Source organism: Ooceraea biroi, chromosome 12 (genome assembly GCF_003672135.1).
Source record: "Ooceraea biroi isolate clonal line C1 chromosome 12, Obir_v5.4, whole genome shotgun sequence".
Taxonomy (NCBI): Eukaryota; Metazoa; Arthropoda; class Insecta; order Hymenoptera; family Formicidae; genus Ooceraea; species Ooceraea biroi.
In genome coordinates, this window is record NC_039517.1 from 1530159 (window position 1) to 1558117 (window position 27959).

At 45.3% G+C, this 27959-nt stretch overlaps 1 protein-coding gene across 1 annotated transcript; it reads left to right on the forward strand.

Annotated features, from left to right (window-relative positions):
- On the forward strand, positions 1 to 26577 carry LOC105278799. Its single transcript, XM_026974312.1, has 6 exons — positions 1 to 5; positions 14541 to 14647; positions 15299 to 15603; positions 16597 to 16774; positions 19467 to 19636; positions 20808 to 26577. Exons 1-6 carry the CDS (start codon positions 1 to 3, stop codon positions 25599 to 25601), a joined length of 5559 nt encoding a protein of 1852 aa, XP_026830113.1. The 3' UTR covers positions 25602 to 26577.
- Positions 26578 to 27959: the final 1382 nt, after the last annotated feature.

A 27959-nucleotide genomic window follows, 5' to 3' on the forward strand; every position in this document is an offset into this window, starting at 1 on the left:
ATGAGGTAATGAATACGCGCGATCGGAAAAATATTCAGAAACCTCTGCCGCGTCGGATTTGTTTCCGCTGCGTTTTCTCTTTTTTCTCTGTCTCGGTAAAACAGCAATAGCAACTCAAAACAAATCCCGTGTAATAAAGGTCCGAAATCGGATATCGGCTGTGTCTAATAATAGACAGGTAATAAAAGAATGGAATAATAACGGATTCTATGAATGGCACACAGAGGCAATGGCGAATCGACGAACAAAGCTCACGACTCTTCTCCATTCTGTCGTCGATTATACACGCGGATTGATATTGGTTCAGGTGCCCGAATCGGCCTGAAAACCGGAAAGCCGTGCCACTTTTCGATTTCGGGCCGATGCCATCGGCCGTCGTCAGCGGCCGGACGTAAAATCGTTAAGTGGGTCGAGCAAGAAAGTTCGTCCGAGGCATTTCTGCTTGCCATCAGGGGTAAATTCAATCGTCGCGGCTCGCGATGGGATGGACGCGCGCACGCAAAAAGTTTGCATTTCCCGAGACGTTCCCCGTCAAATAGCAATCGCGGGGTGAGAATAGATGAGCCGTCAATTATTCCCTTTGCCGTCGTAAGAATGTTCGCTCGACAAGAATAACGTTGATCCTCTCGCTCCCCTGATGCCGACTATAATCGTCATTTGTGAGGTGAAATGTGTGGGATGCTAACACCGATTACAGTCGTGTCATGCATGAAATGGCCTGTAGATTAAATATAAATTTAAATATAATACGTACCTACTGTTCTCGCGTGAAAGCTTCATTTTGTTTTTACGCAGTAAAAAAGATTTTGTGCTTTTGTTGAAAACGGTGCTCGTTAAAATTTTTGTATTAAAGTTGCAGCATATTCATGCGTGAAACAACTTTAACAACTTGTCGCTCTGTTGATTGGACTTTATGCGTTAAATTTATTATCAACTAATCCAAATGTCAAAATAACTTATTTTATATGTAATAGTAAGAATTTTATTCTACACAGTCATCATATCAAAAGTTAAAATTAACTTTTTCCGAATATTAACGCGACGATGACGCACAATGTGCGAACATTGTGCGAACTATACAAATAACATTTTCCTTAAATAAAATGTAACATTATAAATATATCCATTTTACATAAAACTTTTACTTCCAAACATTGCAATCTTCCTACTAATTTTTTATTAAATTATCTACACATAATGTTAATGTCGTTGTGACGCATTAATTCGCATGTTAAATTGACACAAAAATTTAAGTGAACCGTTTAGGACATGCAAAATGTGTTGAATTTATCACAAAACGGTTTGCTATATACACTGCCATGTGTTCCATAATGCAAGCAATGTTGCAAAGGAGTTAATCGCAAAACCCACCGAGTGCCGATCGGAGGAACGATCCTCGCGATTGCATTACGTTTCCTGGCGCAGCGTGACACGTTGTATCACAGGGCAATCAGGGCAGCCAGGGTCCCGATATTTCATCAGGATTAATCGGTGCCGATAATGGACCGTTCGACGCTGCCGTTGCCGCGTAAAATGCGCGGCGCCTCGATAATTGCAATCGATATATCGGCGTGCTCGTGAAAAATCGGGAACGCAGCAGCACGGGGGCACTCCGGCACCCCTCGACTTGAAAAAGGACCGGAAGTCATCGTGATGTATCGCGCCGCTGTCGCGGATTAAATGTGTGTTAACAGCGAGCGCGGCGGCATGGCGCTTTCGATCGATTCGTCCGCGCGCGCGGCTGCGGATTCATCATTGAAACGCGCATCTATAATCGATGGACGCATTAACCCACTCGAGTCAGCTGCCCAATGTACCCGTCAAGCGTGATTGATCGGATATAAAGCTTCATCCGTAATCATCAAACAATACAGCCCGGCCGAAACGCATCGCGAGTGTAGCTGACGGATGAGAAATAATGTTGTAGCGATGTCCGGGCGCGGATGTTAACGCTTTTACGCCGGAATTGAAGGCGGGACCAGAAGGGTGGTATCGTTAACGAGTGTTGGCGGGATCAGCACGAAAGTGCACGGCCTGCCATGGGAGCATTGCTGCGTTTTAATCCTCCTTTCAAGCTGCCGACGGACGTGCGAGCAGTCGATGAGCCTTCGACCTGTGGTCGGTTGCGACGTCTATCGGCTTTTTTAATTTAATTGCTGGTGAACTTATATCGATTCAAGTCAAGAGGTTAAACGCTCTCAAGATATCAAGATCAATCTGAAATAAAAATTACATGATCTACTTGCCTATATAAATTTTACGACAAATTAAATAAAACGGAATTTGTTTAAGTTAAGTTTAATTAGCACTGCCTATGTCCAGAATATTTTATCCGCTTTTTGTCGACATGTTGCAACACTTTCTCTTGAGAGACGAGCGCTCAATCTCTTCACTTTTAGGTCGCAGAAAGACTTGGAAGACTTTGAAATGTCTCTTTCTCCCTCTCGACATAAGCAAAAATATACTTGCGAGAAAGGATTTCGAGCGGACGAGCGGAATATTCCGCTGCAATCGGCGGAAGGATATGATTCGGCTTTGCGGCGGCCAGTATGGTCGGACACTAGCGGCGCGATGGCGCGATATCACGGCGGTATGATTTCATGAATCCGGACGATAAAACGCGATGGCGTTTTGCATGTAGACATACGCTCGTGAATGCGCATATGCACGTGCAACTGAAACAGGTAGCGATTTCGTGATACCTGTGACGAGGGGCGGAAGGTGTTGCATGCAACGCGTAAATAAGCAACCGTCCCGATACCGACGCGTGCATTCCGCGCGTGAGAAATGCGCTAGAAAGTCCGTCATCTTCGCACGAAACTGCGACAGGGTGGAAAATAAATTTTGCAAGCGCCGTGAGCTGTCCCCGATCGAAGTTTCGGATCACTTCTCGTCGAGCTGAGTCTTGAATTATCGGGTCGGAACGCTGGAATTGTTTGAGGATATGATTTTTTTAAATTTCACTCTAAACTGTCACTTTCGGCGTTTTAATACTTTAACGTTCCCGTAAAATGGAATATTATTGAAGCGCGGGATCGCGCGTGAGAGCGACGAATTCGACGTGCCGTGAAATGACACGACGTGGAATATTAGCCTGCCCCGAAGGAAGATCGGCAGACCTCCCATTGACACGCAGGGACCATCGAATTTCACACCCCCGCCGACGACACGTGGAGCCGACCTTCGTGGATTTGTGCTGTCGCGTATACCGAGATGTCGAGCGGATTCCTGATAAATAAAATTCACTCGTGCGAGCTGTTAAACGCCGGATCGATCATGAATTTCAGCCTCGGCGCACACTTTCTGCTACATAAAAAAAAGAAAAAAAACAATTAGGATTGAATGATTTAAGAAATTAAAGGAACAGAAAGAAGAGAAAAAGAAAAATGAACGGAAATCACAACAAAAAGTGGCTTGGCGAAAGAGGAAAACGTTCCATCACGATCCTTTAAACGTTAATTCATATTATTTTTAGGTACTGCCAGTCTTGTACAAAATATTTGACGGCTGAAACTTTTAACGTTCGAACGTTACGATTTAACGCGCGAATAACAGCGCGAGAGCGATTACCGCCGCGATTTATATAATTTCGCCGACGTCGTCGCGAATTGACAGCCCTTCGCCGCTTCTCGCAGCGGCGTGCAAGAGGGTGGAGGGAATAAAAACACGGGGCAAAGGCCGACGCTCGGGGTGGAGGATAACAAAAACGCGCGAGCAATAGAATTAGCGACCGTAGCATTTCCCCGTCGAGGCAGGGGAAAACCGAGGGGGCAAAAAAGAAGCGGAGGAAGGCTCGATTGGATTTTATTTGCCGCGAGCATGGTGGTGACCAACGACCGCCGCAATGGCAATCGGGATGCTCATGAATGTGGAAGTCGCTTTGTGCAAGTGTTCATTGCCGATGCCTTTGCATTTTTGTTGTCACGCCAAACTTCTGCGGTCCTCTTGAAGAAATTTCAATCGGAGTTTGTCACAATTCAAATATTAACAATTTATAATCCACTCTCGCACGGGAAATACCTTAAGGGGGGAGCCTGCTTTAGAACGCTGAAAATAAGGTATATTTTACGAATTGTTTTTGGAGAAACTATACAGCGGATCATTATAAAACTTTTATGCATTTATTAGTACATGTTTAAAGATAAAAAAAATTATTTTGTGATTTGAATATATCGCTTGTAGAGGTCGTCCTGGAGAAATCTTAGTGCAGCCGCGTCGCCGGCATTGCAAATTGGTGAGCATTCTCCTGCCTCCAAATTTCGTCTAAACTGAAAAATTGAAATATGTTCTCGTTATTTATGAATTCCCATCGTCGATGAACCAAAGAGAGAAGAAAAAAGTTGAAAAGTGCCAAAATGGTGGAGCTTAGAACACAAAAGTACGATTTTTAGGCAAAGTTTTTGAACTTTTTCATGCAAAAATAATTGTTTAACTTAATGTTTTTATGAATATTAAAGGTTCATCGACGATGGGAATTCATAAATAACGAGAAAATATTTCAATTTTTCAGTTTGGATGAAATTTGGAGACAGGAGAATGCTCACCAATTTACAATGCCGGCTGCACTAAGATGCCTCCAGGACGACCTCTACAGGTGATATATTCAAATCAAAAAATAATTTTTTTATCTTTAAACATGTACTAATAAATGCATCAAAGTTTTATAATGATCCGCTGTATAGTTTCTCCAAAAAAATTCGTAAAATTATACCTTATTTTCAACGTTCTAAAGCAGGCTCCCCCCTTAAAAGGTATTTTGACTGATGTGGTCTTGTATTTTTTAATGGAAGAAAAACAAATAACTCTATCGTTATGATACATCTGCATCGTTTGCAGTTTCGTTTCAGGTTGAATGTGGAAATATTTTCACAATTATGATGTTTTTTGCACAAAAACCTGTTAAATCTCCTGTTGCAAACATAGCTACACAGTTGGAAAATTTGTGGTTTTTTGTTAAAAAATATGCCGGTTAACATTTGTGTGTTAAATATTTAACACATTCATGTGTTAATTTAACATGTTGCTGTTGTGTTAATTTAACTCAAGTGTTAAATTTTTAAAACAACTAAAAAAAGTGTAAAAATTACACATTGTGCGCCTAATTTTGTATTTTACACAATAGATATGTTCCGTATTATTAGTGACAAGTTTTATCTGTTAAAATTTACAGAAAACTATGTTGAGAGTAAAGATGTATGTAAAAATAACTTTTTTTTCGAGTTAATTTTATCATTAAAAATATGTTGATTTTACACAAAATTTATTTCAAATTACTTCGCAGTTTGCATTCATTTTGGGTTAAAATATTAACATAATATTAATGTCACCATTTAACATATTCATATTATGTTAAATTAACACAAAAATTTATGTGGACCGTTTGAGACATGTGATACCTGTTAAATTTAACACAAATTTTTCACCTGTGTAAAACTCATCAAAAACCGAGTGATAACAGTGAAAACTATGCAGCCAGTAGCGAAATTAGAACGATTAGAAAGTCTTCTCTCCTGTATGGCCATCTATCCCGAAATCACTCTATACAATAAAATTGAAATCCTCTGAAACCTAGAATAAAATTGATAGTTCCAATCGCGTTCACGTAGATATCTTACGGCGACGACGAAAAAAGGGAAGCAAGCGAGCGCGAAGGGGATAGAGCTTGCCGGGTGCGAAGCGGATTTATGAACATTTATCAGCATCTACAACTCGTTCGCGCTCGCTCGAACTAATTAACTACTTTCCGCGCGGGGCAGAGGCTTTTTCTGAGCGGGCGTTTTATCTAGCACGTACCCGCGCGCGTCCTTTCGCGTATCTTCATTATCGGATGCGGGCGTGCAAATGTAAAACGCGACGATGATAGGCGCTAAAACGGCGGATAAACGGATTTGCGGATTGCGAAACGAAATGAACGAATCGAAGATGGGCGATCCTGGCCCCGCGAGCGGGGCAGGGGTGAAATCCGACGCGCGCGAGTTTTGTTGTGCAATTAATTACGCCTATTAGCGAGCATGCCCGTCAATAAACGTCACCCATGTGCGGGTATAATTAAATTTACGCGCCAACAGCGCACAATACCACGGCTCCACCGACTCTGACACGTGCCTAAACGTCAATACGTTATAACGTACTAATGTCGCCCTCGGAAATTGTCACGTGGCGCGTCGTCCAATTTCCAGCGTTTTCATTCGTTTTTCCTGCTGCAGCTTCTGCGTATTCGCATTCGGGAGAGTCTCCTCTCGGATCTCTTACTCGAAATGTTATCAAACGAACCTTTGCCTGACACGAATCTGCTTTGACTCTGAATTTGCCTCTGTTCTTTGTTCAGTTCGTCGTCGTGCACTCTTGAATTCGATCTCGCACACTCACACATATTACACCTACATTTTATAATTTCTTTTTTTATTACTAATGAAATAGTTGGAGATTCTATTTAATCGAATTACAAGGCAAGTATTGGGTCGTCCGGAAAGTTCGTGCCGATTTTGAAGGAAAATTCAAAGGCAACATTTTTTTATGTCGATAAATATTTATTGACTTATGTATGCACCGTTTTGTTTCACAACCTTTGTCCATCTTTCACGCAACTGGAAGATTCCATTCTCTCAGAACTTCTTAGGTTTCTCGGCGAAAAACTCCTCAAGGTGGTTTTTTATGTCGATCAAAGAGTTGAAGTTCTTGCCGCTAAGAGAATTTTGCAAAGACCTAAATAAGTGAAAGTCTGAAGGTGCAATGTCTGGTGAATACGGTGGGTGAGGTAGCACATCCCAGCCAAACTCCAACAATTTTTGTCGGATAGTCAAAGAAACATGAGGTCTGGCATTGTCCTGATGGAACACGACGCCCTTCCTATTAGCTAATTCTGGACGTTTTTCCTGAATCGCTGTCTTTAATTCGTCCAGTTGCGAGCAGTACTTATCTGCATTTATCGTTTGGTTGTGTGGTAGGAGCTCATAATATAGGATTCCTTTCCAATCCCACCAGACACAGAGCATGACTTTTTTTGGATGAAGGCCGGCTTTCGGAGTGGTTAATGCTGGTTCACTTCGCTTACCCCAGGATCTTTTTCGTTCTACGTTGTTGTAAATGATCCATTTTTCGTCACCCGTCACTAATTGCTTCAAAAATGGTACGTTTTCGTTGCGCTTGTACAGCGAATCGCAGATTGAAATGCGATCCATTAAATTTTTTCGGCCAAATTATGCGGAACCCATACATCATAGCGACTTACGTAACCAAGCTTCACTACATGATCGTGGACAGTGGTTTTCGATATTTTCAGTATCTCTGCTAATTCACGTGTCGTGTAGCGCGGGTTATTCTCGATCAGTGTCTTGATTTGGTCATCATCAGTAGTAGAGGTCTGCCCGAGCGTTCTTGGTCTTTAAGGTTAAAATCACCAGCTCTAAACTTAGCGAACCACTTACGTACGGTTCTTTCAGCTAAAGCGCCTTCTCCGTAAACAGAACATATCGAATTTGTTGCTTGTGAGGCATTTTTGCCTTTCCGGTAATAGAAAAGCATCAAGTGTCTAAAATGTTCTTTGTTTTCTTCCATCTTCAAAAGAGTACAAAACTGACACAAATCAATTTATCTGAAACAACTTTTTTCCTAAAGATGCGTTGAAATGTCACCTTTAAGCATATGTATATAAATCGTATGTTTTCAATAACATTGATATATTCAGACATGTTCCAACGCCATGTATTAAAAATCGGCACGAACTTTCCGGACGACCCAATAGAATCCAAAAGGGCTGTCGATGTGTGCATTTCATGCAAATTATTCAATTTGCGGTATAATATTCGTCGAGCATTTCAATCTCGTTTCGGATTCTCTTTAGCAAGCAGCCAAAATTGTTTCTTCGTTTTTGATTTCCATATCTGAGACAAACGGTAAATCAACATGTAATTTGATAATTAATAGGCAAGATATCAACTGCACACGAATCGTCATGGATTTTTCAAACTCGCAATGCCGAGGTACAAGGACAAACAAATCGAGCTCAAATAGAATTCACCCTGAACTCGAAGAAGCCATTTGAAAGGCAATCATTTTCGTTCGATCCCGGCAATTTCACATCGAAATCGAGCGAGCGAATTAATAACGGTAACGCAAGCTTTTATTCGTCATCGGTAATGCCCGACAACGTGATGCGACAGTCGCGATATTTGACGTTTCTCTCTGTCCGGCCTGGTCTCCGCTTTCTAAAATAATGAATATCAATCTTGCCTGGTAACAGTTGCCGGCAAAAATTAATTAACGACACGCGCCTGTCTGCCGCGCAACACCACCCAGCGGACGGATACATTATATCCGCTCTGTTTCTATGACGCGACGACAAGCTCGCGCTGATAACACGCACTGTTTAAAAAATTATAATGTTCGCCTCACGTGACGCACGACGTAAAATAAAATACGAGCCGAACTGATGGGCTACGCCCTTTCGGAGCACACGTGATATCTCGCGTTGCGAAATTCGGGGATTTAATTATTAGTTATGAGTACGAGGATTATTTAAATACCTCCTAGCGAAAGCTCTTAATTAGCGGACCACTGAGCGCCCCGCGTGTTACGTAATATTCCACGCTATCAGCCCTTATGAGCTTGTAATCTCCGTAATCGCTGCTAACGGAATCTTAACGGAATTTCAGTGAAATAATTTCATAACGGTTAAATCATTAAAAAACCTTCCATGGACGGCTTCGTTGGAGAGTTACATTTTCTGCCTACCTTGTCGCAAAGAACTCATAAAGAACTCGCACAAGCGAGTTCGCTCGTGAGAGAGAATCGATGCGGGGAGAGCTCGGGGCGTCGCGGCGCGATCAACATTCTCGTGGAAAAGAAAAGAAACCAGGGTAGAAGGGTAGGGAAAACTTTTTCCGGATGACATGTCCACCGGAAAAAAAAGAAAAGCGAACACGGCGAGCACATTTTCATCGGAGCGCAGGTGAACGCGGAACTTTCCTGATGCGCGTCCGTTCCTCGTTCCTGGTGCATGCGCTAAATGACGGCCCTCAGCAAATAGAGACGGCCGAATGCGGATCGAATTGAATTTGCGATTCAGTCGCGATCGCGTAATGACCAGAGCGGTAATCGAAAACGCGCCCCGGCCGAATTAAAGCTCCGAGAGAGATAGAGAAAGAGAGAGAGAAAGGGAAAGGGAAAGAGGGGGCGGGAGAGTGGAGGCGGAGGACAGAGGGACGCACAGAGGGTGAACACTATCGATCAATCAGCCATAAGTAATGCGGAGCTTTTGATGGCTCACCGTTTCATTGCGGGCGGAAAGAGCGAGCCGGCATGCCATCATGTGGCACGGCGACTTAGTCGCATTAAACGTCAACGCCTAATGACAGTAATTGTTGATCGATGACGTGCACTCGATCGTTTTGTTTCCGCCACCCGGGAATCACCCGCTTCCACGCAAGCCCGCTGATGTTTCGGGGTGCGATCGCGTAAAACGTTAATTTTCTCCGTACGGTTCCAGCACGCAAAAAGCGACAGAATTATTGTAAATCAATATTGTTAATGGAAATTGTGTTTTTTAAAGCTATTTTATGTGTAGAAATGCGATGTAATCCCCGCGAGGTAAGGGCAGTGATGTAATGTAGAAATAGAAGCAAAGGTTGCAATATCGGTTGCAAACAATGCACAAAACTGTAGCGCCCGAAGATAAAGCACGGTCGAAAATAACGTATTTACGTATCGATGCCGCGGATACCGTGTATTGAAAGTATTTCATTAAATGCCACGCAAAACGCGCCGCGTGGGGCTTTCGGCTATTTATTCCTCTGATCGCCGTCGCGTTAGCGGCATTCCGCCATCCCCGAAATGTCTCGCGTTTGCATTGTAAATCGGCTAGCAGACTGTGGGCTGTATCTAAAAGGGAAAAAAGGGAGAAAAATAATAAAAATAATTTAACAAATTCGCATTGTGCGGTACCTTACGTAGTCCGCTTTATTCCGATCGATTCAACCGCTTGTCATGCACTTGTGCACTCGTTTTTGCGCTGATATTGTCCCTCGCTCGTTTCTACGTGATTTATTATAAATAAAAAAAGTAATAATAGTAATAAATAACTCTGTGAGAATAATTAAAACGCTTCTCGAGAATAAAATAAGCAAAGTCGCGCACGTAAAATAATTCAGCATTCGGAACGCCAATCGTACGTGGTTAGTTTTTTAATTAACAATCTGAGACGCAAATGCAAAGATAGATAAGAATTTGTAGTTTCTGGAGGTTGTTAGGGATTAATATTCACCTGAATTCGGGGCTCAGCTCGTGGTCAACGGACAAGTGGAGCATACGGGAAGCGTTGACCCAGGTCAGTTAACCCTGAGAGCCCTTTGCTGCCTTTCACACGTAGGGCTATCGAGGGTGATCGGCGGCATCTTTATCGCGAACGTGCTGCTCGTTGAAGCTGATAACTTTCACCTTTATCATTCTCACCGGCCGAAGGCGGAAGCCCTTTGTCTCTCTATCTCATTCTCTCTCTATCTCTATCTCTCTTCCTCTCTTCGTTTGCTCATCGAAGCTCATATGAGGCGACGTGCGAACTATATTTTTAAAGCTGGATCGCTGATATCACAAATATTTTTCTCTCGCTCGTTGCATCGATCATGCAATTTTTCGTATAGCACATCATTATCTTCTGAATTAATTGATTCCATAAATTTTCGAAAACATCATCATGCGTCGTTAATCTCCGAATGGCTTGTCGCCAGCAAACGAATCCAGGAGAAAATTGCGAAGAAGCGTTACTTTAATAACTGCAACCTTTCTTATAATTTCGAAATGAAATTTTCTTTACAAATAAAACAGCCTTAAAACGCGTGGACGACTTCATGTACTTCCTTCTAACAATCGCGCGAGTGAAAACCGCGGATTGCGTCGCGCGACAGGCAAGTCATTCAGTGCATGCAGAGTGATTCTTTCTCCTCGGCGCTGATGTTACTCCGATATTGCCGGCATCGAGGTTGCAGGAGATCGATTCCCATTCCGGTGGCGTAATATTCGTCAGACACGAGAGAGAGAAAGAGTCGGCGTGGACTTTCGTTTTCGCGAAAACAAGCCGCGCGCCTCTCGTCCCCGTTTCAAGCGGACAGGGGAAAAGGAGGAGGACACTCGAAAAGTTTTAGGCCCGTAATAAATGGCTTTTGGAGTTCGCCACCCGGAGCCCGGCGCGCGCCTGGATATCATTAATTAACAGTAATTAACGCGCGCACGCCGGCCACCCCCTCGAGTTCCCGCGCGTCTTATCGGCGAGAGATGCAATTCGCAAGGCGAGCTGCGCGTCCCGTCGATGAGCCGTAGAACGCGTCGTCATTCGTATCGGAACGTGAATTCTCACGTTCTGGGATAGCTATTTTAATATAATCACTTCGATATAATCATATCAAATATTTTAATATGATACTACCCCTCGCATGCATTAAATAATATATTACTCACCTCACGAGGCCGATCTGAGACGAATTAAAGTCACCGGAGCTGCATTACGCTTGCGGGAATTTAAGTAAATATATTGTGAAAGACAAGTTCAATGTTAACAAAAAGATAATGACCGTGAAAGTACATGGAGCTGTTTAGTTAAACCGAGCAACGATTTCCGAGGAAGGATGGCCGTTTCGGAGGTCGACGAGATTGGACGCCATCGATTAGCGATAATTCAATTCGGGACATTAATTTTCATTAACTGCCGAGTATAGAACTTTCCTGCCATGTTGCTGGGGTAGTCTCCAAGGAGTCTGCACCGTATCGATCCTTCCCCGAGAGATCCGGTGTCCTCAATGGGGAGATAACGGCAAGTTTCAATGAGGAGACTCGCAAGTTGTGTATCGCGCGAAAATTGCCCATGAAACATACGATCGAAACTGCGATCCGTATTAATTATAGTAGTACAATAAAGTTATGCAACCACGAAAATTTATTTATTTGCTATTATATAGCGGTTACGTCACGCCATGAGTCACTCTGTTACATTCCCTCGCATTGAATTATTATTATATTAGATATACAAATTAATGCGATGCTTTTCTTGAAGAAATTGAGCTTTTATTATAAAAATATAATAAATATTAACATATAATGTTATAAATATGATTATATCAACTTTCGAAATTTTATATTCGTCATTATTTTCTAGTACTTTTCTCCATCTATCAGGCAGCTGATGAATCCACTTTCAAACAAAAAAAAGTCAATAAGGCTAAATTTTTTTCAGAAAACAGCACCGAATTAATGTAGTTTTTAGCTTTTGGTAATGAATTGTTATTAATATAATATATATAAACGCCGGCTCTCACATCCTATGTCTAAAGAATCTCAAATCTTTCTCAGGATGTGACGTAACTTCTTTGTTACCGCGGAGATCGCAAGGAGGGCCAGATGTTTCCCTTGCAGAAGATTCTTCCGCATTCTAAGCGGATTATGCTAATCGAGTTCATTAAAACGCAGCAAGCTGGTTTCCAGTTAAAGATTAAAATTGCCTCCGAGTTATCTTCCGCTATTATATATCTAACAAATTCGAAATTCATCCCTTCCTGGCGGAGCCCTTTGCGAACCTGACAAACGTCGTTCGCCAGCGGCAATCGCGAAACGCGCATCGTCGATCGATCGAATCGTCATTGCGTGGCGCGGTTCCGCCGCCGCGATGTGAGGAGTTTCGAAGAAAAATGCGAAATGGTGCTCCACATTTCGCGTAATATTCTCAGAGCGATTTTTACGAACGCTTCATAAAAGCCTCGCGGCATTACCGGGAAGCGAAAATCGCGAGCGGGAACGCAATCGGTGCACGCCCAACCCCGGCGAATTTCGCCGTCGTAACTGCCCTTTGAACTTGGAGCTCGTTTCTCGCAAATCAGGCCGGAAATCGTAACGCCGTGTTTCGCCCGTTCCGCGAAATTTCCCTGCCGCGTGTAATCTGCGCCACCACCCCCGTAATGCCCGTCCCGATAAGCGGCTGTGTATCCCCGGGTCAAGGGAGACGGACGGCGAAACTTTTCTCGGAGAATAAGGGTGCAATCGTTATACGTACGTGCAATCGGTTGCAAAGAGCTCTGGAACAGTTGGTCGATCGCGCAATCTTTTAGCGGCTATCTTTTTCAGGAGAGAACACAGGGAATGATAATTAAGATACGGCAAAATAACGAGCGATTGCTTAAGGGAGAGGTGAATTTAATGCGGATTATCGTCCTGCAGGAAAGCAATTAATGAGTGTAAATGAGAAAACTGGCATATTTAATTTTGAACCCCAGCGAACACGCAATGCAAGGTCAGTCGGTTTTCAAATTATTTTCTATTTTATTATCGTTAATTATTTCATTATAATTATTTTCGGTTTTTTTTATTGTTTCGTAATTCGTTTCTGCATCGCTAGTTGCACTCAAACTCAAAGAGTTTTGCTGCAAATACGCATTAATTAATTGCTTTCGCTGTTTTAATTTTCGTTAAGTAAATTTATTTCGATAAAGCATGTATTTATTGAAGATAAAGATAAATTTTGTATCGCGTTTATCTTGATTTCCGATAAACTGCGAGATAATCCTGCACACCGCCGTTTTCTGTACAGATCGCTGATCGCGATCGAGACTCGCGAAGAGCCGCGGATTCGTAGATCACGTTGCGTCGTGAAACGCCGAGAGAAAAGTGAGCAAAAGAAAAGCACGAGCAAGAAAGAAAGAAGCAGAGAGAACCCACGGAAAGCGAGAAAGTGTTTTACCTGGCGAACGTGACCATTCGAGGCCGCGATCGCCGTTAAGCCGATTTACGGTCGCACGTGCGAGCATTCCGCGAGCGCAACGACGCGAGTAACGACGTTAAGAGGATCCGTAGGAGCTTCTTCGTGGTACTCACGTGTCGTGCACTCGAGGTCTCGCACTCGTTTTCGTCTCCGTTGCTGTGAAACGCTTAAATGCATGATACGTCCTCGATTCCTCGAGGATCGAGGAGGATCGCGTTGCGGTACCAGCGAGCAATCTTGATCGTCGTTTCGGGATTGACGAAAGTCTCCGCAAGCTGATTTGCGCTCGAGCTACGAAATCTTTTCGTGAAGATTTTTTATACAATCGATACATTAATTAGGATTCTGTCTCGTTGAAAGAAGAGAATAATGCATCGGTTTGCTGATAATGGTGAGATGCTTTTAATTGTTTTCTATCTCTGTTCCTCGACACGAATATTAAATGACAGGCTGCGCGAGTCCCTTTGTCGCGTAATAATACACTCTTCGTGTTTTAAAAATGTATAACTGTCAAGAGTAATATTTTAAGAGAGACTCTAGTTTGTGTTTGCGATGCTGCGAATAATAATAAATTATAACGGATATATACTAACATATATATCCGTTATAATTAATTAATTATTCTCACAGAGTCGTTGACAGGTACTCTTGCAAAGGTATTTTCGATATTATTAACAAAGGAAAACTACATATTACAACGGAAACAAAATGAGAAGCAAGCGATAACACAGCGTTTATATTAACGTGAAGCGAAGAGTCCCTTTGAAATTACATGTTGAATTATACGAATCTGTTTCAGTTATCTGGAGATATATAACGAAAGGGTGAGGGATCTCCTGAAGCCGTCGACGAGTGCGAGCGGACTCCGAGTTCGAGAACATCCTCGACTAGGGCCTTACGTTCAAGGTACTCCGCTCATTTACCGTGAAATGTCGCGTACCGACGGGGACGTCGTCGGTTAAAATTCCTCGAGGGTCTTCTTACTCGGTGTGTACCCAAGTCTCGGCGCTGTTTAAATCTCCACCGTCCCCCTTATTTCGCTTTGGCGGCCGTCTTCCCGCGGAATATCTCTCTCGTGCTCGCCCGCGCGTTATTACAGTCCGATACGGTGATATAAATACGGTATATTAAACGTCGTATTAAATGTAATATCGCGAGCTTGTGATTGCAGCGGAATGATCTTTCTTCCTGCGGGATTAATAATGTTGCAATTAAATGCACGTTCGTTTAGTTCGAGGCTGTTTAGTTTCGCTACTTTCTCCGCGTCGAAACAGATATTCTGCATCAGTCGAGATCTCGATCGTTACGTGTCGACATCTTTCGACTTTCAGTCGGCTCTTTATTTATCGTCTCTCAACATTTTCGAATCATAACATTCTTTCGTTTTGAAATATCAAATCATCCAGTATCCTTGACAGAATCACCAAGATCGTTGAACAATTTCCTGGTCCATTCTCACAAGTTTCACTCACTCTTACTGCCCTGCAATCTACATTCTCCGAGCAACTCTTCTTTTCTACTTTTCTACTTTTGATCCAAGGATCTTTCCTTTCTCAGGATTGACGCGCCACGTGGTCCGCACCCTGGGATCGTTGATGTCTTACGTGGAGGAGGGCACAAAGGCCAGGAAGACCGCGTCGACTCTTCAGAACCCCAGCAGCAGTCGCAGTCACGCTTTGCTCACCCTCGATCTCTCCCAGGAGACGAGCGAGGCCGAGCGTCCTGGTGGTGGTGACACCACTTCGTCCTCCAGGAAGCAAGACACAAATCCCCGCAACGGTGGCAGCAGCAGCAGGTTGCACCTGGTCGACCTGGCAGGCAGCGAGAGCGCGGCCACCTGCGGCGGCGTTCATCGACTGAAGGTGAGTCATCCCCTAAAAATAATATCGTCCGCCAGGATATTCGCCGGCTGAATCTCGCGTGATGAAAATCGATATTCGCGCGCGAACCCGCGGATGGATGGATGGATGGATAAACGGAGACCTCGCCGAATTATCAATCTTCCACTGGCCGCCATTGCGCGCCAACGGACTCGCTCCTGATCTGGGTTAAGCGCGAAAGCACGGAGCGTGCGAAGTAAGTGACGATTACACGTGAAACAAGTGATAAAGTGCCTCCGTCGTCTTCGAAATGAATGGCAAATGGCTGTGTTGATTGATGAAGTGTTCTCGTTTCTGCGTTATCAAAGAGCAGTGCGCTTTCATCTTGATTCGGAGATATAATGATGATTCCGAGAGTCCATCTTTCTTCGTGTCTATCGTGAGGGTAGTTTTAGTTTTATGCGACGTATGTGTGGATGATCAAGCGATTTATATGTATGTGCGAGATTGATCTTTAACAGCATAGTTTAAAGTGAAGATATCGCGGAAGAGAGAAAATACTCTTTTTGCTGCTCCGTGAATTAGTCCACGTGCAAGCTGATGCGTTGTCATCGACGATTGGCGCGATCATGCCTTCCAAGATCCACGAAGGATCGTCGCGACGCCGCAGAAATTCGAGAATCATCGCCGGTGGCGTCTCTCGCGTGAGAACCAAAGTACGTTTCCGTTGGTCGAACAGCAACTGACAGATATCGCAAGCACGCGTACGTTCCGGCGATCATCATCATCAACCCAAAGATACATCAGGCAACGTCATAATCAGATCTCCCCACCTTCCTCGCTTTTCCTGATCGAAACTATTAATACCAGCTTTTTGTAGTGGTGGAACTATGAATAACGGAATTGAAATGATCGATACTGCTTCTGCAAAGATTTCGCAAGGCGGAGGTCGCTCTCGCATTTCATATTTGACAATAAAATCCGGAAATCCGATCACGAGGAACTGGTGTTACTCCCTTTCGCTGTCGTTTGCAGGAAGGCGCGAACATCAACAAGAGCCTGGTGGCTCTAGGGAACGTGATATCCGCGCTCGTCGAGAGAGGCTCGACCGGAAGTGGGCCAGGCAAAAGATACATCCCTTACAGGGATTCCTCGCTCACTTGGCTGCTGAAGGATGCACTCGGCGGAAATGCCACCACCATTATGCTCGCCAGTAAGTGTCTGCTACGCCGCTCTTTTTCCCTTTTGATCTTTCCCCCTCCGGCGTTCTCCCGGCGAACTCGCATTCCACCCTCACTCCCTCCCTCCTGCCCATCTTCTCGCCCCCGGGTTCTCAGCTCCTCGCCGCCCCGCTCCGAGCGCGTGATCTTAGAACGACGTTCCGTCGACGTTAAGAGGTTTCCTTCCGGGAATATTCTCCCCCGCGCAAATCGCGTTTCGCCGTGTGTATTTTCGCGTGGAAATTATAAGCTCGCTTTTCCCCTCCTTTGATCTCACGAGCCCACCCCGTTTTAATATCCTTTCCCTGTTGCCGACGGTATCGACGCGGTACCGACGCGTCCCCATTACGCAGATTGAAACTCGACAAACTTTCGATTCGACACCGCTTAATTGACCCTTTTTAGCATGTCGAGCCGTTTGCGCCTGGGTTCAGCGCGCGCGCGCTAAGGGGGTTAATTAGAATCGGTTGTTAATCGATCTCGGGTTTAGTTTATTCCGCGTTCGTATATCTGCCTCTCACGGTTGATTTGTATTAAACGGGGATTATTCGGGATCGCAATGTTTTGCCTTGGAAATAGCTCCTAGTTGTCGAGCTGTAACGAGAAGCTGATCGCTCCTTTCCTCTCCTTCCCGCCTCTTCATAAATCCCGCTGGTTACCGCTTGGAAAAGAAGTATTATTGCGACTCCACACGGGAAGTCCGTAAAATTATTCCCGCCCGCGATAACCCGGGCGGCATGTAATTGGTTTAAATGCTTTTGCAGGCGAGCTAAGACGCGGAGATTAAATTTCGATAGAGAGAGAGAAAGAGAAAGAGGGTAGTGACGCGAGAGGAGCGGTAATATAAGTAAAGTCTGTAGTGGGCTTGCTACAGTAGTTACATGATCGATGCCAATGTATTTATCTGTAACGCTACCAAACATTCGATATTTCTAATGAGAATGCAAAAATTGATTGCAATTGTGACAACTGCCAAGATCAAACTTGATACCGAAATTATTGAAAAAAACGTCTCATGAATCATCAATTGTCTCGATTATCAAACAAGTTGAAAAGTAATCATTTCAAAGTAATCAAGAAAAGTAATCAAGAGAGTAAACTGCGGACGACGAAGCAGTTGAATTTAATTGGGATTATGTGTAACAATCAAATTTTCCTGCATACGTTGGTCACTGCATTTTGAACGATGTTAACATTTGAGCTCTGTAGAAAGCATGCTAGTTATATTTAGAAACAATTGATTTCCGATGATAATTATGCGTGATCCATCTCGCATCGTAAATGAGAAACATTTCTGCCAGCTGTACTCGATCTCGATTGCAATTAACGTTACTCAAACCCGGCGCAAATCTGACGGAATCATCTTCACGAACAACGATTAACGTCAAAATCGCTATCGAACACTACCTCTCCGTAGAAACTTGTCGTAGTTAGATGAAGCACGTAGAGAGAGAATTGCGTTCCACACGTTGATAGATGAACCTTCATCAAACATTAATATCCATGATATCCACTATAACGCATATTAGAAATAAATTTACATTACATAAAAAATCTTTGCACTTCTAGTGAACCCCTTCGATCTAAAAGAATGACTTAATAGATGTAGGGGATTACATGTAGGGAACCGTAAAAATTTGTTCCAAGACACGTAGCATTTCCGAGATCAATTAGACCGATCGCGTGGCACGAATTACACGCTCTTCGCCGCCGTTTACTTCGCCGCGTCCATCAGCGCGCGATATTTTCCAGCGTTCCGCGATAAAGCAACGGGATTGAACGTAATTGAGCGAACGGCGTAAAGAGACGTTAATCGAGAGAAGGCGGCCTTCCCTCTTTCAACTCGTCACAATTAATTGCCGAAATGGAAGAGTCGATCGCGCGCGATCCGTATATAATTGGCCGGCGAGCTTACTCGCCTGCTCGCGGCGAATTTTGTGAATACTTCTATAACCACGGCGGCCGGCGACGTGTATAATTAACCGTGGCGAAATATTCCGAGTCGCTGATCATCGGCAATTAATTGAATTGCTAATAGCATTTCGGTTTATTATATCGAGGAGACGTTTAATATTCAGCGCGGCCATTCGCGCGCTCGCGAATGGACGAATCGAGCGCATTCCGCGACGATGCACGACTTCCCGAAAGAGATCCGCTCGAAAGCCATTTCGAGGATTGTCGAAATCCGCGGCAAATCATCTCCAGTTAAGTTGAACTTCCGCTTTCTGTATTCTCGCAGCCGTTTAATTCGATTACTGTCTGCCGACTCGACGGATCCTCCACGATTGCGAGTATTTCTGGTTTTCTCGCGCATCGATCAGCTCGTGATGCAGCGTGGCTCTACATCAAGCCGTTTTCGAGAAGTGTCGTATTTGCTCAGAGAGTCTACAGAGTCATGTTCATCTACTCGTACGGTCTTTTAATTGTCTCCGAGATAGGCGAGTGACTTTTGCTGCGATACTTTGCGGTTACAGGCACCTTTAGATGTAGCTATTGCTCTAGCCAGCAACCCTTCGTATCCGATACTTGATCGCTGACGTAACAAACGTACGTGGAATGCATCAAATCCGCAACTCGCAGTCTCAATTGAGAAATCGCACTGTATGGATCAAGCGATAGCTGTAGTTGGAACGTACGCAGAATCGATCTGTATTTTCTTCATGTCAGATTCCTCGTGTCTTTCAGCGATATCTCCGGCCAGCGGAAGTTACAACGAGACCGCGCACACCCTGCGATTCGCGCAAAGGGCGCAGAGCGTGGTCAACCGACCGGTGGTCAACGAGGATCCCGTGGCGAGACTCATCCGCGACCTTAGGGCTGAGGTCGCCAGACTGAAATCCTTATTGTCGGAGAAGGTGAGAAATTCAGGGACGCTTTAGTGGCCGAAAATAAATTTCTTGCTTACCGCAAATCAGAAAATATAAATTCTCTATTCTAAGAAATCGAGAAATCCTCAAAGAAGTTGCTTACCTTGTGAGACTTAATAACTAATTGTGATAAACTGTCACTTGCTCGTGTATTACATTTATATCGAAGAGGATAAAAAGGATCTCTCCTCTCTCTCGATTTTTTTCTCGTTTATATCACTTTAATAGAATAAAAATTAATGTTATTTTTCGCGCCGGTCGTTTGACGCGACAGGAATGAAAGATCGAGCAGAACGAGACTAAAAACGCGAAAGGATTTAATCCCTCGGCTGATGTTGATCGAGCGACTTTATAACGCGGCCGGAGGCCCGTACGCTGCCGGCGGAAAATATTAATGAGTTTCGAGCGGGCGGCGATCGGTAATAACGCAGCATTATAAAACAAATTTCGCAATTTCGCTTAACGTGGAGCGCGCGCGGATCCGCGATAAATGGCGACCGATTTTTCAGCGGCGCTTTAGCCAGCTTCAGTGAGCGGGCGCGTGCGGATGCGAGAGTTTATTATCGGGGGTTTACCAATACGAGCGGCGCCGCGATATTGTCCGATGTCATTACGCAAATGAGATTCATTGATCGTTTATTTGACACTTATTGAGCGGCCGTTGCGAGGGATTGGCCGAGCGATTGCTGATAAAATATAGCGTACCGACGCGTTTCGCTTAACGAGCGATCCGCGTTTCCATTTTCATCACGTAGGCGCTATCCTTCATTTCCGCGCGTTGCATAATCGCCGATTAATTAAATTCCTCATGCTCCGTCCGTGATCACAACTCCGTTCGACTACGCCTCGCGTCGTGTTTCCAGCTCGAGATAAAATTTTCGTGTCTCTGTTAAACTAGTTTTTTTATCAAGCAAAAACGAAAAAAATGAATAATCTCAAATTAGAAGTTATTTATGAGATTTCAAATGCGATACGTTACATTAAAAATTATGATAATAATTATCGCCATCTTCGGCAGGAAATTAATCTCTTTTGGACGCTCAGTCAACCTCTAACAGGCTTATCGCGTAGGATCTATTCCATAACTTTATCATTGATATCGATTAATAATTGATTCGCCTCCTCGATATAAATTAAGATAAAATTTCTTTCGTTGCAGGACATCGAGACAAAAGTGCCCTGTTGCTGCGGCAAGGCACAAGCTTCAAAGGATTCGTCGACGGGTCCTGAAGACCACGAAGCGCAGGAATCTCTCGGTACCAAGGAGTCCGATCGCAAGGACGAGTCTGAGCGATCTAAGAGCGATCCTAGATCCTTCGAGGTGTTTCCGATCAGAAGATTCAACTCCAGTGACAGCGTGACGACTTGCGAGACCGGCTCTTCGGGGTCCATCAGAAAGTTCAACTCGTACGAGCACCTGCAATCACCTGATCGCTTCGCTGGCAGTTACAATCGGGCGAAAGTCACCGAGATCAACGACGAGGAAGACGAAGTCGTGGACGAGATCAACGAGCCGGTCTTCGTCGACATACCTACACTGGTGGCCGTGCTGATCAAGCCGGACGACAGCCTGCACGAGTCCTCGGCGCGGATCGAGGAGATCTGCTCGGACGAGGTGCAGGACGACGCCGATTTCATCGAGGCCGGCAACGAGTACGAAGAACCGACGAGAAAGCTGGACGACGACGATCGCAGCAACTCGACGAATTCCTGCAACGTCCCGGACGATCAAGAGATCAACGAGATTCATCAGATTTCTTCAGAATGTTCTCCAGCAAAGGCAAAGTCTGTTGAGAGAGGCAAGTCGAGAGGTAAACTCAGCAAGCAGAGTTCCATCGATCTATTGTCCAACTTGAATGTATCGCGGAAATTTGGCTCCATCGAGGGCATCAGCAGGAGCAAGGAGCCAACTCTCGCTCTTCAACGATCGCACACGAACCTGGAGAAACGGCCGGCGCTGCTCGAGCGCGGGAAGAAGCTCAACAACATCCGCGAGATCGACGATCGCAAGGCGAGCGGCAAGTCTGGAGTCTGGAGGGCGATCGGCAATGTCGGCAGCAAGGACCACCTGCAGAGGAAGAGCAGCAACGAGTCCGACAAGAGCCTAAAGGAGTCCAACAGCAGCAGGGCAGCCGGCTACGCTCACAGCATCGGCAGGAAGCCGAGCTTGGAGAGTCTGAAGAGGAAAACCAGCAAGGACAGCAGCTCGAGCAGCTCCAAGGAGGAGCAGATCCTCATTTCAAGCTTGACGCGCGACAAGTTGCTGCGCCGAAAGAACTCCTTGGACCACGAAGTGGCGGCTGCGGGTGGCGCGAGACATCACACGGCCATTCAGCGAGTGAAACGTGCCGAGATCGTCGCGGCCGTCACCGAGAGGCTCTACTCCAGCAGGAAGCACACGGAGGAGAGCAACATGGCGAGCAACAGCGCGTCGGGGACGCGTTCGCCACCGGAGGGTACCGACGTGAAGGTTACGACCGGCAGCAGCAGCATCAGCAGTCTCACGGCGCGGTCGAGGCTGCAGGAGATCTCTCGGAAGATGCTGCTGAAGAGACGACGGATCAACGTGGAGACGCAGACGGAGGCGGCGTCGACGTTGCGTTTTAGGGACGCGGCGAGCCTCACGGAAGAGCCCAAGGTGGTCCTTCAGGACGCGGCGATGCTCACGGATGATCATGCAGACTATGTGATGCAAGATTCAATTATTGCCAATGTCACGGATCATCGGCTGTCCGTCCTCAGGGTGAAGGACGCGGCCACGTTGACGGATCGACGGCCGCGGGCGGACATCTTCCGCTGCAAAGATGCTGAGAGCCTGACGACCGATCTTGACTTTGAGGAATACGAGTCGCACTCGCCGCGAAATGATTCCGGGGTGCTCTCCGACGACACGCAAAACTACGCCGAGAGCAATCCGTCCGAGGTGTCCGAGCACTTCTCCGGCCATCCGGAGGGTGATCGAAGGGTGTTGTGCACGGACAGCTCGACCAACACGTTCCTGACGTCGCCCGCGAGGAATTCAGCGGTGCAAACGAGGCGTCCGGAAGTGAAGATCGATCAGTCGAAGGCGAGTTCGGAGAGTAGAAGCTGCGGTCACTGCTGCAGCTTGATGCACGAGGCTGGCCAGCGTGCATCGGCGAGCAGTCCCGAGAGAAACGTCATCTCCATATCCCTGCCGGATATGATCAGCATCACTATCGAGAGCACGAACGGATTGGAGTCGAAGATCGCGGTGGTGGATGGCACCGAGGTCGCGGAAGAGAAGCCAAAGCTCTTCAACGACAAGGAATCTCAGACGGACGAGTACGTCAGAGGCGATGCTGAGAAATCCTCTTTAACGGACCTCACGCTCAAATCAACGGCTACTCAGGCGGACGGCAGAGTCTTCAGGATCGAGAACATCTTCGAGGATCCGAAGAGCAAGAGCTGCCACGAAGCGACGGCTGATCTGAGGCGGGAGGCTGCGACGAAAAAATCGGTGACGTTCAGAAACTCCCTGGGAACTTCCTCGGTCGTCGGGACCAAGGAAACCGGAACGGAGACCGAATGGGAAAGGCTGCACGAGGATGCTTGTCACAGGAAACGGGCGATTCTGAAAGACGGCTTGGCGCGGGCCTTTATCGCCAGGAGACGCAGTCACAGCTCGAGTCCTAGAAGACCAACGCACAGACTCGTCCGTCGTGATCTATGGAAGAACTGGACCCTTCCAGGAAGATCGTCGGGATTTATCGATTACGGCAGAGAGACGAGAACTGTGCTCTCTTCCGGCCAACGGAACACTAACTTAGGAATAATTAATAATTTATCTTCTAGGGAGAGCAACGAATGTATGTCCGTTGATAAAATTCCAAAAGAGCCGTCTCGCGAATTGTTAAGTGGAACTTCCAGGAGCGACTTGAAGAAAACGAAAGTGGCTTCGACGAACAGCTTGGTGGAGTATAATTTTTCGGACGACAGCCTCGACGATCACGAGGACAATGTCGCGAGGAAATTAACCGACGCGGAAACGACGAACTCACTTGAGAACCACGAGAACCTTTGTCCACCGGATGTAGTCGCGCACACGAAGAGAGAAGCCTCGAAATCGGCGAATCACGTGGATCTGGCCAACGTCGAGTCTTTGATGGACGATGATTTCGATGATACTGAGGTGGAGTTCCCGAGGAGAAAATCTACCGAAGTATCGAGCGTGGATCCAATGCAGGATTACAAGGCGCTGATCTTGGGATTGTCTTCGAACATCGCAGACAGCGACTCCGAAGAAGAACTAAATGCGATTACGACGCCTGACAGCAAGAAGAAGGTCTCCTTCTCAGACCCCAGCAGTCCCGAAGAAATAACTGACGTCATGATCAACCGCACGATCCTGGCGCCGAAGCACGATTCGGAGACAGCTTTAAAGTCCATCATCAAGAAGATGATGAAGCCGGTAGTGAGCGAAAGCTTGGACATTCTCCAACCGAACCGAATCGAGATCAACCAGTCCTTGCAGCGAAAAAAGGTAGACTCAACAAAGAGCGAAGAAATATCATCTACCAAGAAAGATAATAAAAATTCTGAGGATTCGAAAAAGCCATTTGACAACAAAAAGGTGGAATTTCCCAATAAAGATCGTTCGGAAGAATCTTACGGCAAGACAAGTGGCAACATCAGCGGGACCACCTGTTCTCGCCCAATGCCGAAGAGGAACATCTTCGAGGAGTATCTGAACGAAGCGACGACCTTCATGCGCAACATGAACTCTATCAACGAGTACATGAGTGCCACGAGCGTGTTGGAGAGCTACGGGAAGCATCGCAGGAAACGAGGAGCTCATCGAGGGAACAATCTTAGCGCGAATAAAAATCTCACGGAAATTCGAGAGCGGAGGGTGAGCCCAGGAGATGACGCTGATGCGCAGTCGGAGCAGAAGGGAACCGCCGTCGAGTCCTACGAGAAATGCCTGAAGAGCATCAAGAGGCTGGAGGCGTGCATCGACAAGGTTGGCAGGCACAATCAGGTTCTCCGGGATAGATACGGTATCGACGTCGAATCTGCTGGCGCTAAATCGGGTTTAGCGTGTTCCAGCCTAGATTCCAGGATGCCCGTCGTAATGGACAACAGCGTGATTCGCCGATACGGCGACGCGATTGCCGGAAACGACGTTGAGGGTCGAGGCGACGAGCTGAGACTCTCCAGGATCTCCTCGCCCTCTTCGTCGTCCACTCAAGCCGAGGACACGTGGCGATTCACGTTAAATGAAATGAACGGGTATAAGATGGCTTCCAAAATTGATGAACGTGATGATGGCAGCAATGACGTCACGCCCGAAGACGATCTCGAGCGCAGGATCTTCGATCAGCTGATGTGCGCAGCTGATTCCAGCTGCGAACACTGGAGCCAGAGGTTCAGTAAACCTCGACAGAGACGCTTCTGGAAAAGCGACTTCAGGTCGCGAAGCCCGACGACTTACTCCAAGTTCCGGGAGACTTTCCGGCGGGACGGCCGCGGAATCCTTAATTCCGACGAAGTTTCCGTCGCGGGAGATTATCCCGGCGACACCCGCGGAATCGAGAGCAGCCCCTGGAGTTTACGGAGGGCGAGGTCGACGAAAGAAACCGGGAACGCCGACTCGAGGATCTCGTCGATCGATCCCGCGCAATTCCGCGATCAACTATTGCGGGAAACTGATGATCCATTGGAGATCAGGGTGCCGATGGAGTACCACTGTCTAGCAGATCCCGTGGAGTCGATCGGGACAGATCAGACTTCCTGTGCGGAAGAGGAGATCGTGCGGAGAGACACGCAAGAATCAAAAGACAGCTTGAGGATCGAGTCGAGCTTGAATCTCAGATTCGGAGGACCCCTGAATATTGGATTGAAATATCCTGGTAGTCCAAGGGCGAAATTTTTGGAACTTCTAAGGGAGAGGAGGCGAATCGTGGAGAACAGCAGAGGTACAAATGCGTTCTGAGAGAATGCTAGGGTGCTCGTAAAGCGCGTAATTACGCCACGTAAATTGTAAATCTATTTTTCATGCGTATTTTGTATTTCGATAATTAAGGAGAGAAAATTATAATATAATCGATTTAAGGATTGTAGATGTTAAATATGAAGAGATACTTGTAAATAATGGCGTTGTAATAATGTTCGTTTAATGTTCTCTTAAACTCGTGGGAGAGCTTTTTGATTTAACAAACTAATTGTTGAAGCTGTACTTTTAGTTCATAGTTGCGTTAATGATCAAATAATTATGTGCGAAGTGTTAATAAACTGTTGGCCGTAAAAATATGCGTTAAATATGTGTTTAATTTAATTGAGCATCGTTGAATTTTACGCGCGAGCTTTCACGTGTGATATTTAATGTTTGCTTAAATCTTTGGTATTATTATACCAACGTTCAATGTTGAATATTAAATTTTGCGAATTTTCCGAATGCCAGGAATTTTTATTCAAACGTCATTAACATTTTTCACATATTACGATCATATAATTGTACTAACGCGATATTGTACAATATAATAAATAATGTTCTGGTCATTTTTTCAAACGAGCACTATTGTCCAATATAAATTTTTATACTTCTGCCATAAAAATGAATATAATATTTCTATATCATTAGTAAACTAAACATTTAATTTGTAAAAAGTATAACGTGCCCTTAAAAATTCTATGAGTCGTGTGCTATTCGTTGCATCAAAATGAAAAGGAATTCAGAATGAAAAAATAACGGATAGCGAAATTAAAGAACCATTTTCGATCTAATCGTAAGAAATAAGTTAACCATAAGTCCATTTAAGACGCGAGCATCGTGCGAATCTTCATGTTCAAAAATGTACAATACTATGAATTATATACTGTATCATTAAGATGAGCTAAAGAAGTAATTGCTGTATCACTCGCGATCGTCATTAATAAAGCCGTTTAATAAAGACTATTTTATGAAATAATGAGACAAGAGTTTTTCACCATCACAATCCGAACGATCAACGAATTCTCCTATTATAACTACTTTCATTGCATTAATTATATGACACGACTAACGCAATAATATGCAAAAAAGCTAATAATTGCATCCTTAGAGTTATTAGATTGAACGGAAAGTCCATGCCAACCTTCTTAGCAAAATTCCGATGCAAAATCCTGCATTAAGAATTAATACAAAGTTTTACGTTTGAACTTTGTCAAAAAAAAAAGACACAAATCTTTCAATAAACTTTCAATAAACGCAAAACTTTGCATTCTATGTAATTCTTAACGCTGAGTTTTGCGTTTGAATTTCGCTGAGAGGGTCGGCATGGACTTTCCGTTCAGCCCGATATATCTTCGCGCGAGAAGTGAATCGCGTTTCTAGGTCGCTTTCCAGGTCCTCGCTGATAAAGGCCGGTTGTCGACACGCGTTCGGAAAACTGCTGGTGCACGTGCTCTACCCGTTGCATCTTTGCATGTCTCCTTTGATGCTGATGCAAGCGTAACGATGCTCGTTTAGGGTCCTCGCAACGCAGACAGCACGAGCGCTGGTAAGACGCGCGATGATCGCGCGCGAATTTATGCGAACGTCGGGACTCACGGCTCTTTTTACTTGGGATTATTCTATTCAGGCCGGCTACGCTCGCGAGAGCCGCACGTGCGACATTTTCAGATTTTCCTGGTGCATCTACCTTTATTTCTCTTGGAAAACGACGATGCGAAAAACGAAGGAGTTTGGAAACTGCGACTTCGAGTTTTACTTTGAGATTGAAAAGCTGTGTAAAATTGCCTAGGATTATTACTTGCATGAGGAACAATGAAGCTTTCTTTCTTTCGACGATATTTTCCATTTAACTTGGATTTGGACCTTTCAGCTAATTCGGTTAATTTTGCTTCCTGCGTTAAAATATATTCTGCAAATCACCTTCTACTTTTCACGTTCAGTGTCTTTAAATAAAATCATTTTTTTAAATTCTCATTAAAAATGTTAATAAAGCCGCACGATCCAGCTTGGTCGAGCTCTAACGTGGATTCGCGATCGGACAAAAAATCTCCGAGGTCAATCCGGAATTTCGCGCGTGCAGGCGACGTATATTGCCGCGCTCTTCTCCTTCGTCTCGCGTTTTACGCGGATACGATTAGGTTTTTGCGTAAACTCGAGTGGTCGTAAAGCCAGCTTTTACGAGGCTGATTACGGGCAGCGATATTACTGCTCGTCGACGACACAACGACGACGACGATGACGACGTGTATCTTGAATAAAAATTCCGGCGCGAACTGCGGCGGTGGTCAGGCGATCAGCTGCGCCGTTCTGCCTGATACATTTCACGATCGCGAAATCGGTAGCAGCTCTCTCTCTCTC

Coding starts and splice junctions, on each gene's coding strand:
- LOC105278799 (XM_026974312.1), top strand. Junction 14,648..15,298: donor ACTAGGGCCTTACGTTCAAG/GTACTCCGCTCA, acceptor TTCCTTTCTCAG/GATTGACGCGCCACGTGGTC. Junction 15,604..16,596: donor GCGGCGTTCATCGACTGAAG/GTGAGTCATCCC, acceptor TGTCGTTTGCAG/GAAGGCGCGAACATCAACAA.